The 14,804-nt window shown below is 36.2% G+C and overlaps 2 protein-coding genes and 1 long non-coding RNA gene across 6 annotated transcripts in view; 2 read left to right on the plus strand and 1 right to left on the minus strand.

Annotated features, from left to right (window-relative positions):
* Nucleotides 1-14,804, plus strand: part of LOC311084241 — a 529,672-nt gene that overhangs the window by 341,704 nt on the left and 173,164 nt on the right. The gene's annotated exons all lie outside the window — the stretch shown is intronic.
* LOC311085109 (uncharacterized protein) lies at nucleotides 2,327-4,837 on the plus strand. The gene is made up of 3 exons (XM_084117526.1): nucleotides 2,327-2,617; nucleotides 3,662-3,696; nucleotides 3,997-4,837. Exons 1-3 carry the CDS (start codon nucleotides 2,595-2,597, stop codon nucleotides 4,239-4,241), a joined length of 303 nt encoding a protein of 100 aa, XP_083973652.1. The 5' UTR covers nucleotides 2,327-2,594; the 3' UTR covers nucleotides 4,242-4,837.
* On the minus strand, nucleotides 8,464-14,053 carry LOC311084199 (uncharacterized protein). The gene is made up of 8 exons (XM_084116107.1): nucleotides 13,924-14,053; nucleotides 13,279-13,575; nucleotides 10,779-10,838; nucleotides 10,273-10,578; nucleotides 9,746-10,045; nucleotides 9,221-9,544; nucleotides 8,835-8,978; nucleotides 8,464-8,735 (listed from the first exon to the last, which is right to left on the minus strand). The coding sequence occupies exons 1-8, from the start codon at nucleotides 13,979-13,981 to the stop codon at nucleotides 8,719-8,721; spliced, it is 1,506 nt and encodes a 501-aa protein (XP_083972233.1). The 5' UTR covers nucleotides 13,982-14,053; the 3' UTR covers nucleotides 8,464-8,718.

Here is a 14,804-nt window from a genome sequence, read left to right on the forward strand (position 1 = left end):
AGAGAAACAAACAGTGAACAGAAACAACTGAAGCCATAAAAACACATTTAAACTCACCATCCAGACGCCAGAAACACAAGCAGAGCAAAACAGGGAGAAACATCTTCAATGGTTTCAGTCCACAAATATGAAAAGACAAACTCTTCAAAACTGGTTCAGTAATAAACAGACGCACTGATGTGAAGCTGCTCTGTAGTAAAGTGAAGTGAAACTCTACAATCAGTCAAAATATCTGCCTATTTATTCAGTGTTAATGCATGTGGCCGTCTAGCACTTTTTCTGCTGATTAATTCACACTTTGATCATTGACACTTTGAGCTCCAGTAGGCCTCAACTTCCTGTAAGTCAATGGTGACATTTTCAACAGAAATAAACTGACCAATAACATGTTAAAAACATCTTAAAGCAACAGTTTGATCTTGTCATGAGATCCTGTGAGTGTTTGGCTCTGCTCTCTCCTGTAACTCTCTTCAGGACGTTTGTTGTTCATTTCTAATCAAATGTCTCGATTGTTTCTCCTCTCAGACTGATTTCAGAGTTTCTCTAATGGTTTATTGGAGCAGGAACAGATCGCCTGCCATAACTGAGTGTAATATGAATGTGTTCTCTGATATCTTCATATGAATAATAGTCAAATAAATATGCCCAATTAAAGGAGAACTCCGGTCAATTTTAACATTGAGCTAATTTTTTGGTAAATTTGGAGTGCTGTCAGTACAGAGAACAACGACAAAAATCGGTGTTGCCTACACCGTGTTATCCTCTTTTTAAAATTTGCACCCTGTTGACTTCAGTGGGGCAAGTTTTAAACCTGCTTTTAGCCTCTTAACATCCTTGATGTGTCATTACAACACAGCCATTGTGAGTGATTCCTTAAGAGTGAACACGGTGAATCTGACTGCAGTAGATGTGAAAGATATGAATAAAAATGATAATAATTCAGCCAGTGCACATACCTGTATTTATTTCCTGTTTTCGGTCGAAGTCCACAGTAGTCGATTGTCGAGTTCATGCAGTTAGTTACCTATGATCACGCATGTGAACTCGAGTATGATAGATGTATCCTTGTCTGCCTTTAATATCCCACAATCCTGTGCTTTCCATTCTGTGACAGTTGAGCTAGAAAAATAAAGATGGCGTCTGATAGTTGCGGCTGGTGGTTGTGTGTAAATGTACATTTTTGATCAACGATTTCCTCTTATGATGTCATTTCTTGAGAAATTACTGTTGTCATTAAATATTCTCTCAGTTTCACTAAAGCTCACTCTATTCTGCACTGTAAAAAAAAAGTGTAATTTTACAGGTAATTGTCTGTATTTTTTTACAGAATTTTACTGTTTTGTCATTATACAGCAAATATCTGTAAAATAAAAGGCATTTGCTGTAATTTAAAGGTCCATTGTTAAATTTACAGGTAATTGCTTGTATTTTGGTTTTACAGCAATTTTACGTTTTTTAAAAGGAACTTGTCTGTATTTTTACAGAGTTATGTGTAATTTTACAGAAATTATAAGTAATATTTTACAGATTTTTTCTGTGAAATTAGAAAACAAAGTAAAGAAGGTATAACTGCGGAAATCAGCATCTATTCAATATGTTTTCCTTACAGATTATTAAGCATGTGGGGGCTAAAGTGAGTTTTTTTAAGGTTAAATAAAAGTATTTGTACCATAGACAGTGATTTGTACATACAGTAACCTACATAGACTACAGTAGGCCTGAATTATTTTTTATTTCACATTTTATTTTATACTCATTTTGATCATTATTTCATTGTCTTATTCTCCCATAATTTCATGTATATTTCATGAATATTTTTCCAAATCTCCGTTGCTTCACATACAGGGCTTTGTGTGTTTGTGTTTGTGTTTGTGTGTGTGTGTGTGTGTGTGTGTGTGTTTGAGTGCGCGCGCGCGCGCGATGACGCAGGTTCAAATTCATTTCCGCTGTTTACTCCCGCCCACAAGAGCACATAATTATAAGATGTAGGAGGTATGAGGAACAGAGAGTGATAATGGAGAATAATTTGAGGGAATTAGGGGTTCAGGAATTAACGTTAGAAGGAGTGTTGAGCATAGGTGACAGAGCTCAGGTTAGGATATTGTTAACTTTCTTAAGGGAAACAGGTTTGTTTAATAGATTAGGAGGATAGACAGGGATATGGGAAAGTGTGTTGGGTAATGAATGATTGTGTCTAGGAGTTAAATTATTATTATTATTTTTTTATTTTTATTTTTTTTTGTGGAAACTAGATTGTAAGCCTATTGTCTGATTCACACTCCGGAGCAGAAGGTGGCGGTAATGCACCAAAAGCTGGTTGCCAACCGCCGTTAAAAACAAAAAAGAAGAAGAAGAAGACTCCCGCCCACAACGGTTAACGTTAGCTGTAGCCTGTAGCTGATCAGTCGAGTTTGGGCAAGCGGGAGATTTGAATTCAGTCTACTCTCGTGAAGTGGATTGTGAGATCAACAGTGGTTCAAAGCAATCGTATTCGTCAAGAGCAGCCGTGAGCAGGAGCTGTTTTCAGTCAGTCCGTTTGGATTCTTCGGAAATAACGCCCTTTTCAGTGAGCCTTGTTCGTCACAGCGGACATCATGCCAACCGATCACCGGCTGAGGTAAGAGTCTCATTATACTTAGTTACATGTGAACGATATTTTATATTACATTTGTGTTAAGTTTACAGTTTTCAAGCTAACGTTAGCATACTTAAATGATGTTCAGTTAACTGGCGAGAGCTGGAGGGCAAAACACTAAAAATGTAGCATGCGTCTTTACATTTTTCATCTGTTTTAAGAAAGATCTGTTGAACCCACACCTCAAAAGACCTAAAACGAGCTTTCGTAGACTTGTTATACATATCAAAGTCCGTTTAATTGTGTATAAAATCTTCGTTAATACGCGATAGTATCTGTCAGTAAATCACTCTTAAATGGCGGGACATTTTGAAACACTGCCTGGAAGCTGAAAACTCTTCTCTTAAAAAATATCCTTGGTTTTAATTATAAAGTTAGTAAAATTATAGTAACCACGTTTTTGGCGGATTTTTATTACTATTTTTAATAACCACAGTTATACTACAAATAGGCCTACCATGTTTGTTTGTTTTTTTGATTCTTTGTGGTTAAACCATAGTTAATTTTCGTAAGGGTTGACGTGGCTATCAAGACTGTTAAGAAAACGAATTCAGTAAATACTGTAACTTACTTGATACAGGAAAGCACATGAGACTAGAATATGAACACAACATGAAATTGCATATTCTGGCTGCATCTGCTTGCCAACACCTAACGTTAGCTATAGAATGCATACATGTGCATATATTCGGCTTATAAAATAAAAGTTGATAGAATGTTTGTGTTCTGATGAAGAAATGAACTTATCTACATTTTGGATGAACTGGGTTCATCATAGTAGCCTTTTTCATAGGATACTTTTGATCATTGGTTATGAAAATTGCATTGATCCAGATGAACAGACAGTTAACTTACACCCCTAGGTGTCTCAGCTCAAACCTTCACTATTAGCCTTTCCTGCTCAGCTTCCAGATCATAGTCAGTTGAGGTTTTGCATTGTCCCAGTGGAACATATTCTGACATGTGTAAATGTAATACTGAGTTGTTAATTTTTTTTTTTTTATTTTTTTTTTTTTGTGATTTCAGGTCAAGTGGAAAGCAGAATGATCATGGCAAACAAGGTATGGGAAGAAGTAATTTAAAATATTGTTATGGCTGAGTCATCTGATTCCATATGATTGCACTAAAAGTGGCATAACATTTAATTTGTTTTATACTGTATTTTCCCATGTGAATATTCATTTGATCCTTGTGAGGCCACTGGAGCTGCACAAGGTTTGGTTTTGCTACAGTAAGACCACAAGTGTGTTAGATACCACCTATCTATTTTTTTTTTTTTTTGTATTGTAACTAGGTTCTGTCATTTAGAAACATGGGTTTTCTAATCACTTAATGACACATATCTCTACTTTTCATTCCAGCCAGAGGATCTGATGGTTGCTACAGCATCTCAGCCTACTTGATGGACAATTCTTGCTGGATGAATGACCTTCACCTTCAACTCAACCTTGCCAAAACAGAACTGCTTATGGTTTCAGCCAAACCATCTTTGCTGTGTGATCCTGCTGATTTGCCTTATACAACACCAGAAAGATCCGGCCCTTCCTATCGGAGCCACACAACTCCTTGTCTAAGCTCTTGTTCTATCCAGACTGGACTATTGTAATGCTCTCCTGGCAGGCCTTCCAGCATCAGTCAAACCTCTGCAACTGATCCAGATGCTGCAGCAAGACCTAAACTCACTGCTTCAGATCTATGTGTCTCCAGAAGCTTGTGTTCTGCAAGTGAACGGCGCCTTGTGGTGCCATCATCCCAAAGAGACACAAAATCACTTTCACTGACCTTTCCCTGGACTGTTCCCTGCTGGTGGGATGACCTGCCCAACTCAACACATTTTCAAGAAACTGCTAAAGATCCATCTTTTCATAAACACTTGACCCAATAATACTAAATCTTTGTTTTAATAAAAAAAAAAAAATTGTGCACTGTGCTACACTAACTGGGACTTGTCACTGCACTTGTTGCTTCTATTGTTCTCTTAATATAAATATAAAGTCTTTTAATGTGGAAATTTTTACATGTTCTAAATGATATACTAAGCCTGTATTTCCTATCATTCACGTATATTGATGTTCAGTAATACTGTAAATGTGCAGGTATTCCGTACTTGTACCTTTAGTTAATTTAACAGAAATTGACTGTACATTTGCTATTATTAAGTACTTAATTAGAGATTGGTCAAAGTTGTGAAACTGGATCTGCAAAAAAATAAAAACTGTAAATATACAAACTTTGTATTTGAATTTATGGACTTATTACATTTTTATACATAACTTCATAGTTATTTTACACAGAAAAACTATATATTAAAAGATAATTACTGTAGATAGACAGAGCATTATTATAAAATAACTTTATAAAACCCTAAATTTACAGTTTAACCTTAAAGTTAAATGTTCTTTTTATGTAATTTGACATAATTTATCTGTTTTTCCACGGTTTAATAAGCCATTATTAACAGTAATGTACTGTAATTTAATTAATTTTGACCGTAAAGTCAATTCTGTATTTTTACGGTTTTTGCCTGTAATTTTGTGAAATGGTAATTTGCTGTAATTTAACAGAACCCGTCTGGAAACTTTGCTGCCAGAGATTTACCGTTTTTTTACGGGATTTTTTTTTACAGTGTGTTGTAGATCATTAAACTGTTACGCTGCCTCAGAAGAGTGTCTGAAATCAGTTTTGAGACGTACCTTCGTACGCAAACGCTGCCTGCAGCTCGCCCCTATCTTCACACAGATCTTCAACAGATCACTAGAGCTGTATGAAGTTTCTTCCTGCTTCAAACGCTCCACCATCATCCCCGTCCCAAAGAAACCCAAAATCACTGGACTGAATGACTACTGACCTGTTGCCTTAACATCTGTGGTCATGAAGTCATCTGAAAGACTGGTGCTGGCCCACCTGGAGGACCTCACTGGACCCTTGCTGGATAGTTTGCTTATCGAGCAATCAGGTCTGTGGATGATGCAGTCAACTTGGGACTGCATTATATCCTACAACATCTGGACAAACCAGGGACTTATGTGAGGATCCTGTATGTGGACTTCAAGGGATAGTTCGCCCAAAAATGATATTTAAGCCATGATTTACTCACCCTCAAGCCGTTCGAGATGCATATGTCAATCTTTTTTCAGACGAACACATTTTCAGTTATTTTAGAAAATGTCTTAGATCTTTCAGTGGTTATAATGTGAAGCAATGGGGTCCAGCTGATTCAAGTCGCAAAATGTGCATGCATCCTTCACAAAAATAATCCATCCGGCTCCAGGGGGATAAACGAAGGCCTTCTGAGGGTAATCCGTGCGATTTTGTCGTAAAAATATACATATTTAAAACTTTATAAACGAAAATAACTGGCTTCCGGTGGCGGTCGGCGCGCGTTCATGGAGATGAATGACGTCGTGACGTAGAGCGAACGTAGAGTTTTGTTTTGCTCTGCTCTCTGGCTGCGCTGTCACGCTCGTTCTACGTCACGACGCTTCCTGCGCTACGTCCTACGTCATAAGCCAGCATCCATCTCCATGAACGCGCACCGACCGCCACCGGAAGCCAGTTATTTTCGTTTATAAAGTTTTAGATATGTATATTTTTACGACAAAACCGCACGGATTACCCTCAGAAGGCCTTCGTTTATCCCCCTGGAGCCGGATGGATTATTTTTGTGAAGGATGCATGTACATTTTGCGACTTGAATCAGCTGGACCCCATTGCTTCACATTATAACCACTGAAAGATCTAAGACATTTTCTAAAATAACTGAAAATGTGTTCGTCTGAAAAAAGATTGACATATGAATCTCGAACGGCTTGAGGGTGAGTAAATCATGGCTTAAATATCATTTTTGGCCGAACTATCCCTTTCAGCTCGGCCTTCAACACCATCATACCAAACATCCTCCAGTCCAAATGAACCCAGCTCCCTGTGCCCGCCTCCATCTGTCAGTGGATCACCAGCTTCCTGACCGACAGGCAAAATCCTCATCCAGCTCCTGCATAATCAGCACTGGCGCCCCCCAGGGGTGCGTTCTCTCCACTGCAGAAAATATCAGTGCAGTTTCAACATGTCTGTTTATTTTGGCCCTGTCCCAAATGGCGCACTTCATGAGGACTTTCGGTCTCGTGGACTTAAATTGCGCATGCTCGCCGAGTCTACGAGTCCGTAGGACGTCCCATTCAGCATTTTAAAGCTCTGAAGTGTGCTCAGCAGCGCCCCCTTTGTACCCTTGAAGCAGTCTTCCGTGAAACCCGCATAGAAGCAGGCTCCACGCACTTTAACTACCCAGGAATCCTAGCGAAAGGCCAATCAGACAACAGATGGGAGGAGATTTTGCTCATGGACAATTGTTAACATGGCTGAGAAGAAAATATTACAGTTTTTATGACCTAGATGTACATTTTACCAGTTGTTACCTGCAGTTTATACAAACATTATGGTCATCGAGCAGTGGTTGATGTCTCAAACATAATAATAGTGCATTGAATAATACAATCACATTATGATTCATTAAATAAATAGAACCGAATGTCAGGGCTTTACTGAGTCATATGTAAACACAGTATGAATATTGAAACCTGTAAATTCATCTGAAACTCATGCACATTTTCATTATGTGTTAAAATTGTTATCTTAGTTCAAATGGAACTTTATGTATTATTATGTAGAGCTGTATACATCATTTAAATAAGCATGATGTATCTATTGTCTAATGCCCAGGTGGCATATGCATAATATCAAAATACAGAACTGTAAAATTAGGCTTTGTAGTGGACATGGAGATAAGACGTCAGAGCGCAAAAATGTGATTTCCCTCGTGGACTCGAGCCAAGGGCCGTATAGGTCTGCACTACATGACGTCACTAAAGTGTGGACTCTGAGGAAGTCCACTAGTCCGGAGTGTGCCATTTGGGACAGGGCCTTTCTCTGAACACTTCAACATGTGGTTTTATTCTTCATTACTCGTTTCACAGTATTCGTCACATAATACTGAACACAGCGCCATCTAGTGGCTTTCTTGAGTAACAGACACAATCACTGGATCTCATTACAGATTCTGAGTAAATAACTCCTGATAACATGTGAGTTCAGGGTGAGCCACTAGATGGAGGTGTTGCTCCTCAGACGAGACCACAGAGACAAATCACACTAGAGATTTAAAGACTTTATCATTCCCTGTTGGAGGAAATGGATATCAGTGAGACCCAAATATTTTGGAGAGAACTCAGTAATTACTTACAAAGAAAAGCAATGATTGCTGTTAACTTTGAAGAAGTTGATATTATACTAAAATGTTTTTCATAAAAATCTTTTGTTTATATTTGATTTAATTATTATGATTGTCTGTTACTACATTCATAAAGTCAAATGGAATGAAAAAGCCACATTTTGAACAATTTAAAATTGATATTAAAATATATTTATAAACAATATCCAAATGTAAAAACCTAAAAGCAAGGAAAAATTATGTGATGCTGCATGTGATCTGTAACACGAACTTTACACATTTTTCTTGCAGTAAATCTGCAACTAGAACATGTAACAGAGTTAGTTTTATGAGTTAATACAATTAAAAAAACCTTTTTAAAAATTAATATTTTAGCTGTATATTTTGTTTATACCGGAATATATTGCAATAATAATAATAATAATAATAATAAGTAATTGGTAATATTAAATAAAATAATAAAAACATTTTTTTAAAGATAGGCTATAAGAAGCACCTGTGAAAAAAGTAGAAATAAAGCTGTATACGGTACACTGCTGAAATATTTAAAATATACAAAAAGTTTGTATTCCTCAGAATAAATCATGAGAGACTCTTGAACCTCAGAGTGAGAAACTTTATTGATAAAGGCAAGAAAATACATATGACAAATATACAGCAGTAGTAAAGAGATCTGTGTGTCTCTATTCATTTTTTTTTTTTTTTTGTATCTGAGAGAAATATAAACAATAAAGTGACACTGTTAAAATCTGACATTGAAAGAGAGCACAAACTCAAATTATCATCAATATTTATTATGAAAAAAACACTAGAAGAACAAAAACACACTTGAAGAACCTTTAAAGTTCAGCATTCTGCTTTAGATTTCAATATTTCCTGAAAAAGATGAACATAAAAAGCCATAAATTAATAAATCTCACAGATATTTATATATGCATTATCAGTTTGTGAGAAATGACATCATCAGTAATGTACCTGATGTGTGAATATGTGCTTGATCTCGTTCAGCTCTTCTGGATCTGATCTCATAAACCACAATAATGACAGTAGCCACGCCCACCAGAGCAGAGAGGACCAATCGGATCACAGCTTCAGTAGGACCACAACAGTAGACAGAGTCTGAGGAATAAACACATCAAACTGAGATCAGATCAGTCAATAAACACTAATATCAGCGCTGACATCAACTAATATTTCTGAATACACAGAAATATGATCAAATCTAATCAACAATCTTATATTCGGTTCCAAGTGAGTTTTTATACGGTCTGTCATCTCAAACTGTAAAACGATTCAAACAATTCAACATGTAAATAGTAAATAAGAATATTTAAAGGAGAAGAAAAATGATCTTTACTCACTATAGACAGAAACTCTGAATGATTTTGATGTGAATCTTCTTCCTCCTGTAATCATCAGTAGTTTATAATCTCCAACATGTTCAGTTGTGGTGTTTGTGATGGTCAGAGATCCAGTTTGATTGTCCAGCTTCAGTCTGTCTCTGAATCTCACATCAAGAACATCATCATATACAGTGAATCTGTCGGTCCGTTTATTGATTTCAGCTATTAAAGTGTTTTCATATCCAAACCTCCACAGAATCACATCATCATCCTTTATTTCAGTAAGATCAGAGTTTAGAGAGACTGAATCTCCCTCAATCACTGACACTGACTTCACTTCATCTGTCAAACACACAGAGAACAAACAGAAACAGGGTTTGCAAAGATTAATACTGATATATCACTTTATAATAGTTTACTAAATTTGAATAGTTCAAAATTTACATTAAAAATAAACAATATAAAATAACAGAACCAAAAGTGTGTATGAATTTATTTTAAATATATTTATTAAAAAACAGGTGTAAACTTTTTTGAACTCACCAATGACAAAGAGAATGAACCACTTGTTCTCACTGTTGATCAGTAGTATATAATCTCCAGCATGTTCAGTTGTGGTGTTTGTGATGGTCAGAGATCCAGTTTGATTGTCCAGCTTCAGTCTGTCTCTGAATCTCCCATCAAGAACATCATCATATACAGTGATTCTGTCGGCCCGTTTATTGATTTCTGCTATTAAAGTGTTTTCATCTCCAAACCTCCACTGAATCACATCATCATCCTTCATTTCAGTAAGAGGAGAGTTTAGAGAGACTGAATCTCCCTCCATCACTGACACCAGGACTGAATCACCAAACACACACACACACACACACACACACACACACACAACAGGGTTCATCACAGATTAAGACAATCAGGTAATGATTTATAAGAGTAAATATAGTCTGAAATTTTATTTTGAAATGAATATCATCATTAAACACCAAAAGCAAAATGGATATTGAATTATTAATTGTATCTTTGTGCTGATTAAAATATAAAACAAGTGAAACTGATATTTAACTCACCAGTGACAGCGAGCTTGAAACTCTTGATCTCAATGTTGATCTGTAGTTTATAACTTAGATGATAATCTCCATCATCTTCAGTTGTGGTGTTTGTGATGGTCAGAGATCCAGTTTGATTGTCCAGCTTCAGTCTGTCTCTGAATCTCCCATCAAGAACATCATCATATACAGTGATTCTGTCGACCCGTTTATTGATTTCAGCTATTAAAGTGCTTTCAAATCTCCACTGAATCACATCATCATCCTTCATTTCAGTAAGATCAGAGTTTAGAGAGACTGACTCTCCCTCCATCACTGGCACCAGGACTGAATCACCAAACACACACACACACACAAAGAAACAGGATTACAGATTAAGAACACTTGATGGTTTATAAGTAAATAGTTTGAAATTTAAATTTGAAATGAATATCATCATTAAACAACAAAGCAAAATGGAGTTTGGATTAATAATTGTATCTTTGTGCTGATTAAAATATAAAACAAGTGAAAAATATTTAACTCACCGTAGACTCTCTCTCTGACTAAATTTCCCTCCATCACTGACACTAACTCACCAAACAGTCCTGAAGAACAGTTTTTCAGAGATTAAAGCTTTAAAATCACTTGATGTTGGTTTGATGAAGCTTCACTTAAATACTTTTAATCATTTAAATGTGAAATTAATAATATCCTGCAGCAGTTCAAAGACAAAAGATGAAGAATGAAAAGAGAAAAAGATTTATATATGGAACAACAACTAAAAAAGACACTTTTACTGTAATGTTTAATGTCACACTAAAACTAATGCTGTTGATTATCTGATCTTCATATTTATATTATTTTATTTAATCAATCCATAATAACTGAGTTTCGAGCTGAATTCAAACTTGATCTGACAGTAAAATCACAGTTCAATTATTTTCTGACTAATTTAACCAGTAATTTATCACATCAGAACAGAAACAACTGAAACCAGAAAAACACATTTAAAACTCACCATCCAGACGCCACAAACACAAACAGAGCAAAACTAATTTGAGGAACATTTTCTTCATCGGTTCACTGAAAAGCCCACGATAGTAACTCTTAGGGCCCTATCTTGCACCCAGCGCAATTGACTTTGTACACCGACGCATGTATCATTCCTATTTTGCACCCGCGCAGACTTTTCCCTCCACAGACACACGGCGGTTAACTAAGAAATACACTTGCGCTCCCGGGGGCGGTTCAGCGCAAAGAGGAGGCGTGTTCCGGCGCAAACGTTCCCTCATGCTATTTTGCAGGTTTAGAAAACAATTCCGCCACTGACCGAAAAAAAACAGTTTAAAGTCAGTGGTGCGTTGCGCATGTTATTCATATGCTATTTTAAGGGTGCATGCTTGGCCATAATCAATGTAGCGTGTGCACAACGCGCATACACTTTGATTCTCTCATCTACACAGAAGCAGCAGTTTTCATTTTAGCAAATCATACATTATTACGATAGATAGATAGATAGATAGATAGATAGATAGATAGATAGATAGATAGATAGACAGTTTATTATAAAAGCATACATCTAGCTTACACATTTACCCAAATTATCATACGCCTGTTTAACCGAAGTTAATTTGGGTGTGTTTCTCCATCCCCAACGTCCCTGACGAGAACGTCGGTCTCCACGCCTGCTCTTAAAGGGAATGTGAGATGATGCTCTGATTGGTTTATTTCATGTTACGCCCAAACCACACCTATGAATAATGAAGCTACTTCAGACCAACCCATTTTAGATTTGCGCCTGGCGCAAGAGTAATTTATCCCGCCGGGAAAATAGCAACAGTGCCCAAGACCAGCCCACAAAGTTACTTGTGCTTTGCGCTTGACACTTGCGTTTCAGATCGTTAAAATAGGGCCCTTAATGTCTGAAACAATCAGATTGCTCTGAAAGACTGAACTGAGATATTTATCTGGTTGTTAAAACTCACCAACCTAGTTTTAAAATAGATATAGAATAGAGGATAATAAAGAAAATAAAGTGTTAGTATTAACTTAATGGAGGAAAAGAGTAACAAGCACCATTAAATGTCCAGCCCGCAGAAGTCACACTTACCCTGTAACTCCATGAACAAGAGTATATTTCTCCAGTATTTAAGCAAAAGTTGCAATAGTTTAAGTTCTCAGTGCACTTTTGTTAAAAGAAAGTATAAATGCACAGATATGTACACTATATTTTTTAAAAAGCCTATATGTATTGTTATACTGTTATTACAAAAATGTTTGCAGTGTCTGTTCTCGCTAAATTGCTCTCAAATGTAAGATTGTTGTATCATAATAGTAGAATAAGTAACGCTTATTTCTAAAATACCGACAGTATAAATAATTTGTTAATTCTTCTGGTTATTACCCCTTTATTCCTAAAACTTTACATGTTGTATGTACACTATAATTACAGAAAGTTACACTGTAAATCAGTTTTAAATACACAGTTCTTTGCGGGCTGTAATCTAAAGCGTTACCAAGCAAACTCCAGCAGCTCGAGCTCTTATTAGAACCAGGAAGTGTGATCATATTAGCCTGGCTCTGTCAACACTGCATTTGCTCTCTATCAAACATTGCATACATTTAAAAATCCTGATGATTATAAACTACTATTACTAAGATCAGAGTTTAGAGTGACTGAAATAAACAATATCACAAAACAACGGAGAAAAAAAAGGAGTTTAATTTAATTTTTTCATTAAAAACAGGTGAAACCAATAGTCTATTTAACCCTTTCACACGTGATTCTGACTGGGTGAGTTTATCAAGGCGACATTTATTTTAGATCGTTTCCCCATTATTGTTTCCATGGCGAACCGTCATGTTTGTCATGATCTTGATTTAAAATGTGAGATGGCGCCGCCATGTTTGTTTGAGCCGCAGTTCAAATTGTCTGAAGAGTTTGAATCTGACAGTTATGTGACATCATCACTGAACATTCCAAATCCCAAATGTGGGACCGTATCACTCAAAAGGTTTACTCACTGTAGACAAAGAGATACTCACCGAGACTGAATCTCTTGATCTCACTGTTGATCTGTAGTTCATAATATCCAGCATGTTCAAATCTGGTGTTTGTGATGGTCAGAGATCCAGTTTGTTTGTCCAGCTTCAGTCTGTCTCTGAATCTCCCATCAAGAACATCATCATATACAGTGAATCTGTCGGCCTGTTTATTGATTTCAGCTATTACAGTGTTTTCATCTCCAAACATCCACTGAATCACATCATCATCCTTCATTTCAGTAAGATCAGAGTTAAGAGTGACTGAATCTCCCTCCTTCACTGACACAAACTTCACTCCTGAAGAACAGAGTTTTTCACAGATTAAAGCTTTTAAAATCACTTGATGTTGGTTTGATGAAGCTTCACTAAAATACTTTTAATCATGTAAATGTAAAGTGATTAATATTCTGCAGCAGTTCAAACACAAAAGATGAGGAATGAAAATGAGAAATAGTTAAACCGTTTTATATAATCAAGTGACTTTAATCTCAAATAAGAGTGTTTTCTCTCAGGAAAATCACACATTATTCGTTTCCATACGAGAATAACAGTGAATGTTAATCCTTTCTGACTAATTTAACCAGTAATTTATCACATCAGAACAGAAACAACTGAAACAGAAAAACACATCATCAACAAACTCACCATCCAGACGCCACAAACACAAACAGAGCAAAACTAATTTGAGAAACATTTTCTTCATCGGTTCACTGAAAAGCCCACGATAGTAACTCTTAATGTCTGAAACACTCAGATTGCTCTGAAAGACTGAACTGAGATATTTATCAGGTTGTGTGTGAATCCTCCCCCAACCTCAGTTAGTTTCCGCTCACACATCCGTCTCCTTTAACATCACGAAAATCAACAAGCTTTTGCTGATCTTACATTGTCAAATGAATTCTGGCCCTGAATGAAAACTAATAGCAGAAGAGTGAAATATTGGATTAGATATCTGTATCTACTGGTGTGTTTTTTAGTGCTGTGAGCTGTCAATCATATGTGACCTCTGACCTGTGACATTTTTTTGACTGTTGATGGATTCACTTTATTTCAGTGTAAAGTTTTTTATATTATATAACTATATTCTTTGTGAAACAGAGCAAAAACAGACAATATTGTGTCTAAGATGTAACTCAATGTTAACTTTTTGTTTGTTTGTTGAACTGTTACATGAAATCAGTATCACATTTACAATCATGCTGATGTTCAGGAAAAACAGCACTCTTTCTCGTGTGATATTGCTTAACATGGTCTTACGACATAAGTGTAAAAAGATATGAAAAGTCATCCAGATTTTATCCTCATATCTTGATGTTTGGGGGAATTCACACTACATTATAATAGGCTACATCACGCAGTGAAAGTGTGCACTCTTAAATTACACAAGCAGGAGTTTATCGTACTAAGAGAAAAAAAAAAAAAAAAACGTTCCACAAACATCCAGCAGAAGCTGTTTATCCACCCAGCAGATCTAACCACATTTCTGTAAATATAAAAATAAGATGAAAACCATTGCAGCATCCATT

Source organism: Abramis brama, assembly GCF_963993115.1.
Source record: "Abramis brama genome assembly, chromosome: 6".
NCBI lineage: Eukaryota > Metazoa > Chordata > Actinopteri > Cypriniformes > Leuciscidae > Abramis > Abramis brama.

What these genes read in the sequence shown, in the direction of transcription:
- LOC311085109 (XM_084117526.1), top strand. Translation starts at nt 2,595, where the DNA reads ATGCCAACCGATCACCGGCTGAG. An exon ending in CCAACCGATCACCGGCTGAG is followed by an intron (nt 2,618 to 3,661) that starts GTAAGAGTCTCA and finishes TTGTGATTTCAG; the next exon opens with GTCAAGTGGAAAGCAGAATG. An exon ending in GAATGATCATGGCAAACAAG is followed by an intron (nt 3,697 to 3,996) that starts GTATGGGAAGAA and finishes TTTTCATTCCAG; the next exon opens with CCAGAGGATCTGATGGTTGC.
- LOC311084199 (XM_084116107.1), bottom strand. Translation starts at nt 13,981, where the DNA reads ATGAAGAAAATGTTTCTCAAATTAGTTTTGCTCTGTTTGTGTTTGTGG. An exon ending in TTTCAAGCTCGCTGTCACTG is followed by an intron (nt 10,046 to 10,272) that starts GTGAGTTAAATA and finishes TTGGTGATTCAG; the next exon opens with TCCTGGTGTCAGTGATGGAG. An exon ending in GTTCATTCTCTTTGTCATTG is followed by an intron (nt 9,545 to 9,745) that starts GTGAGTTCAAAA and finishes TGTGTTTGACAG; the next exon opens with ATGAAGTGAAGTCAGTGTCA.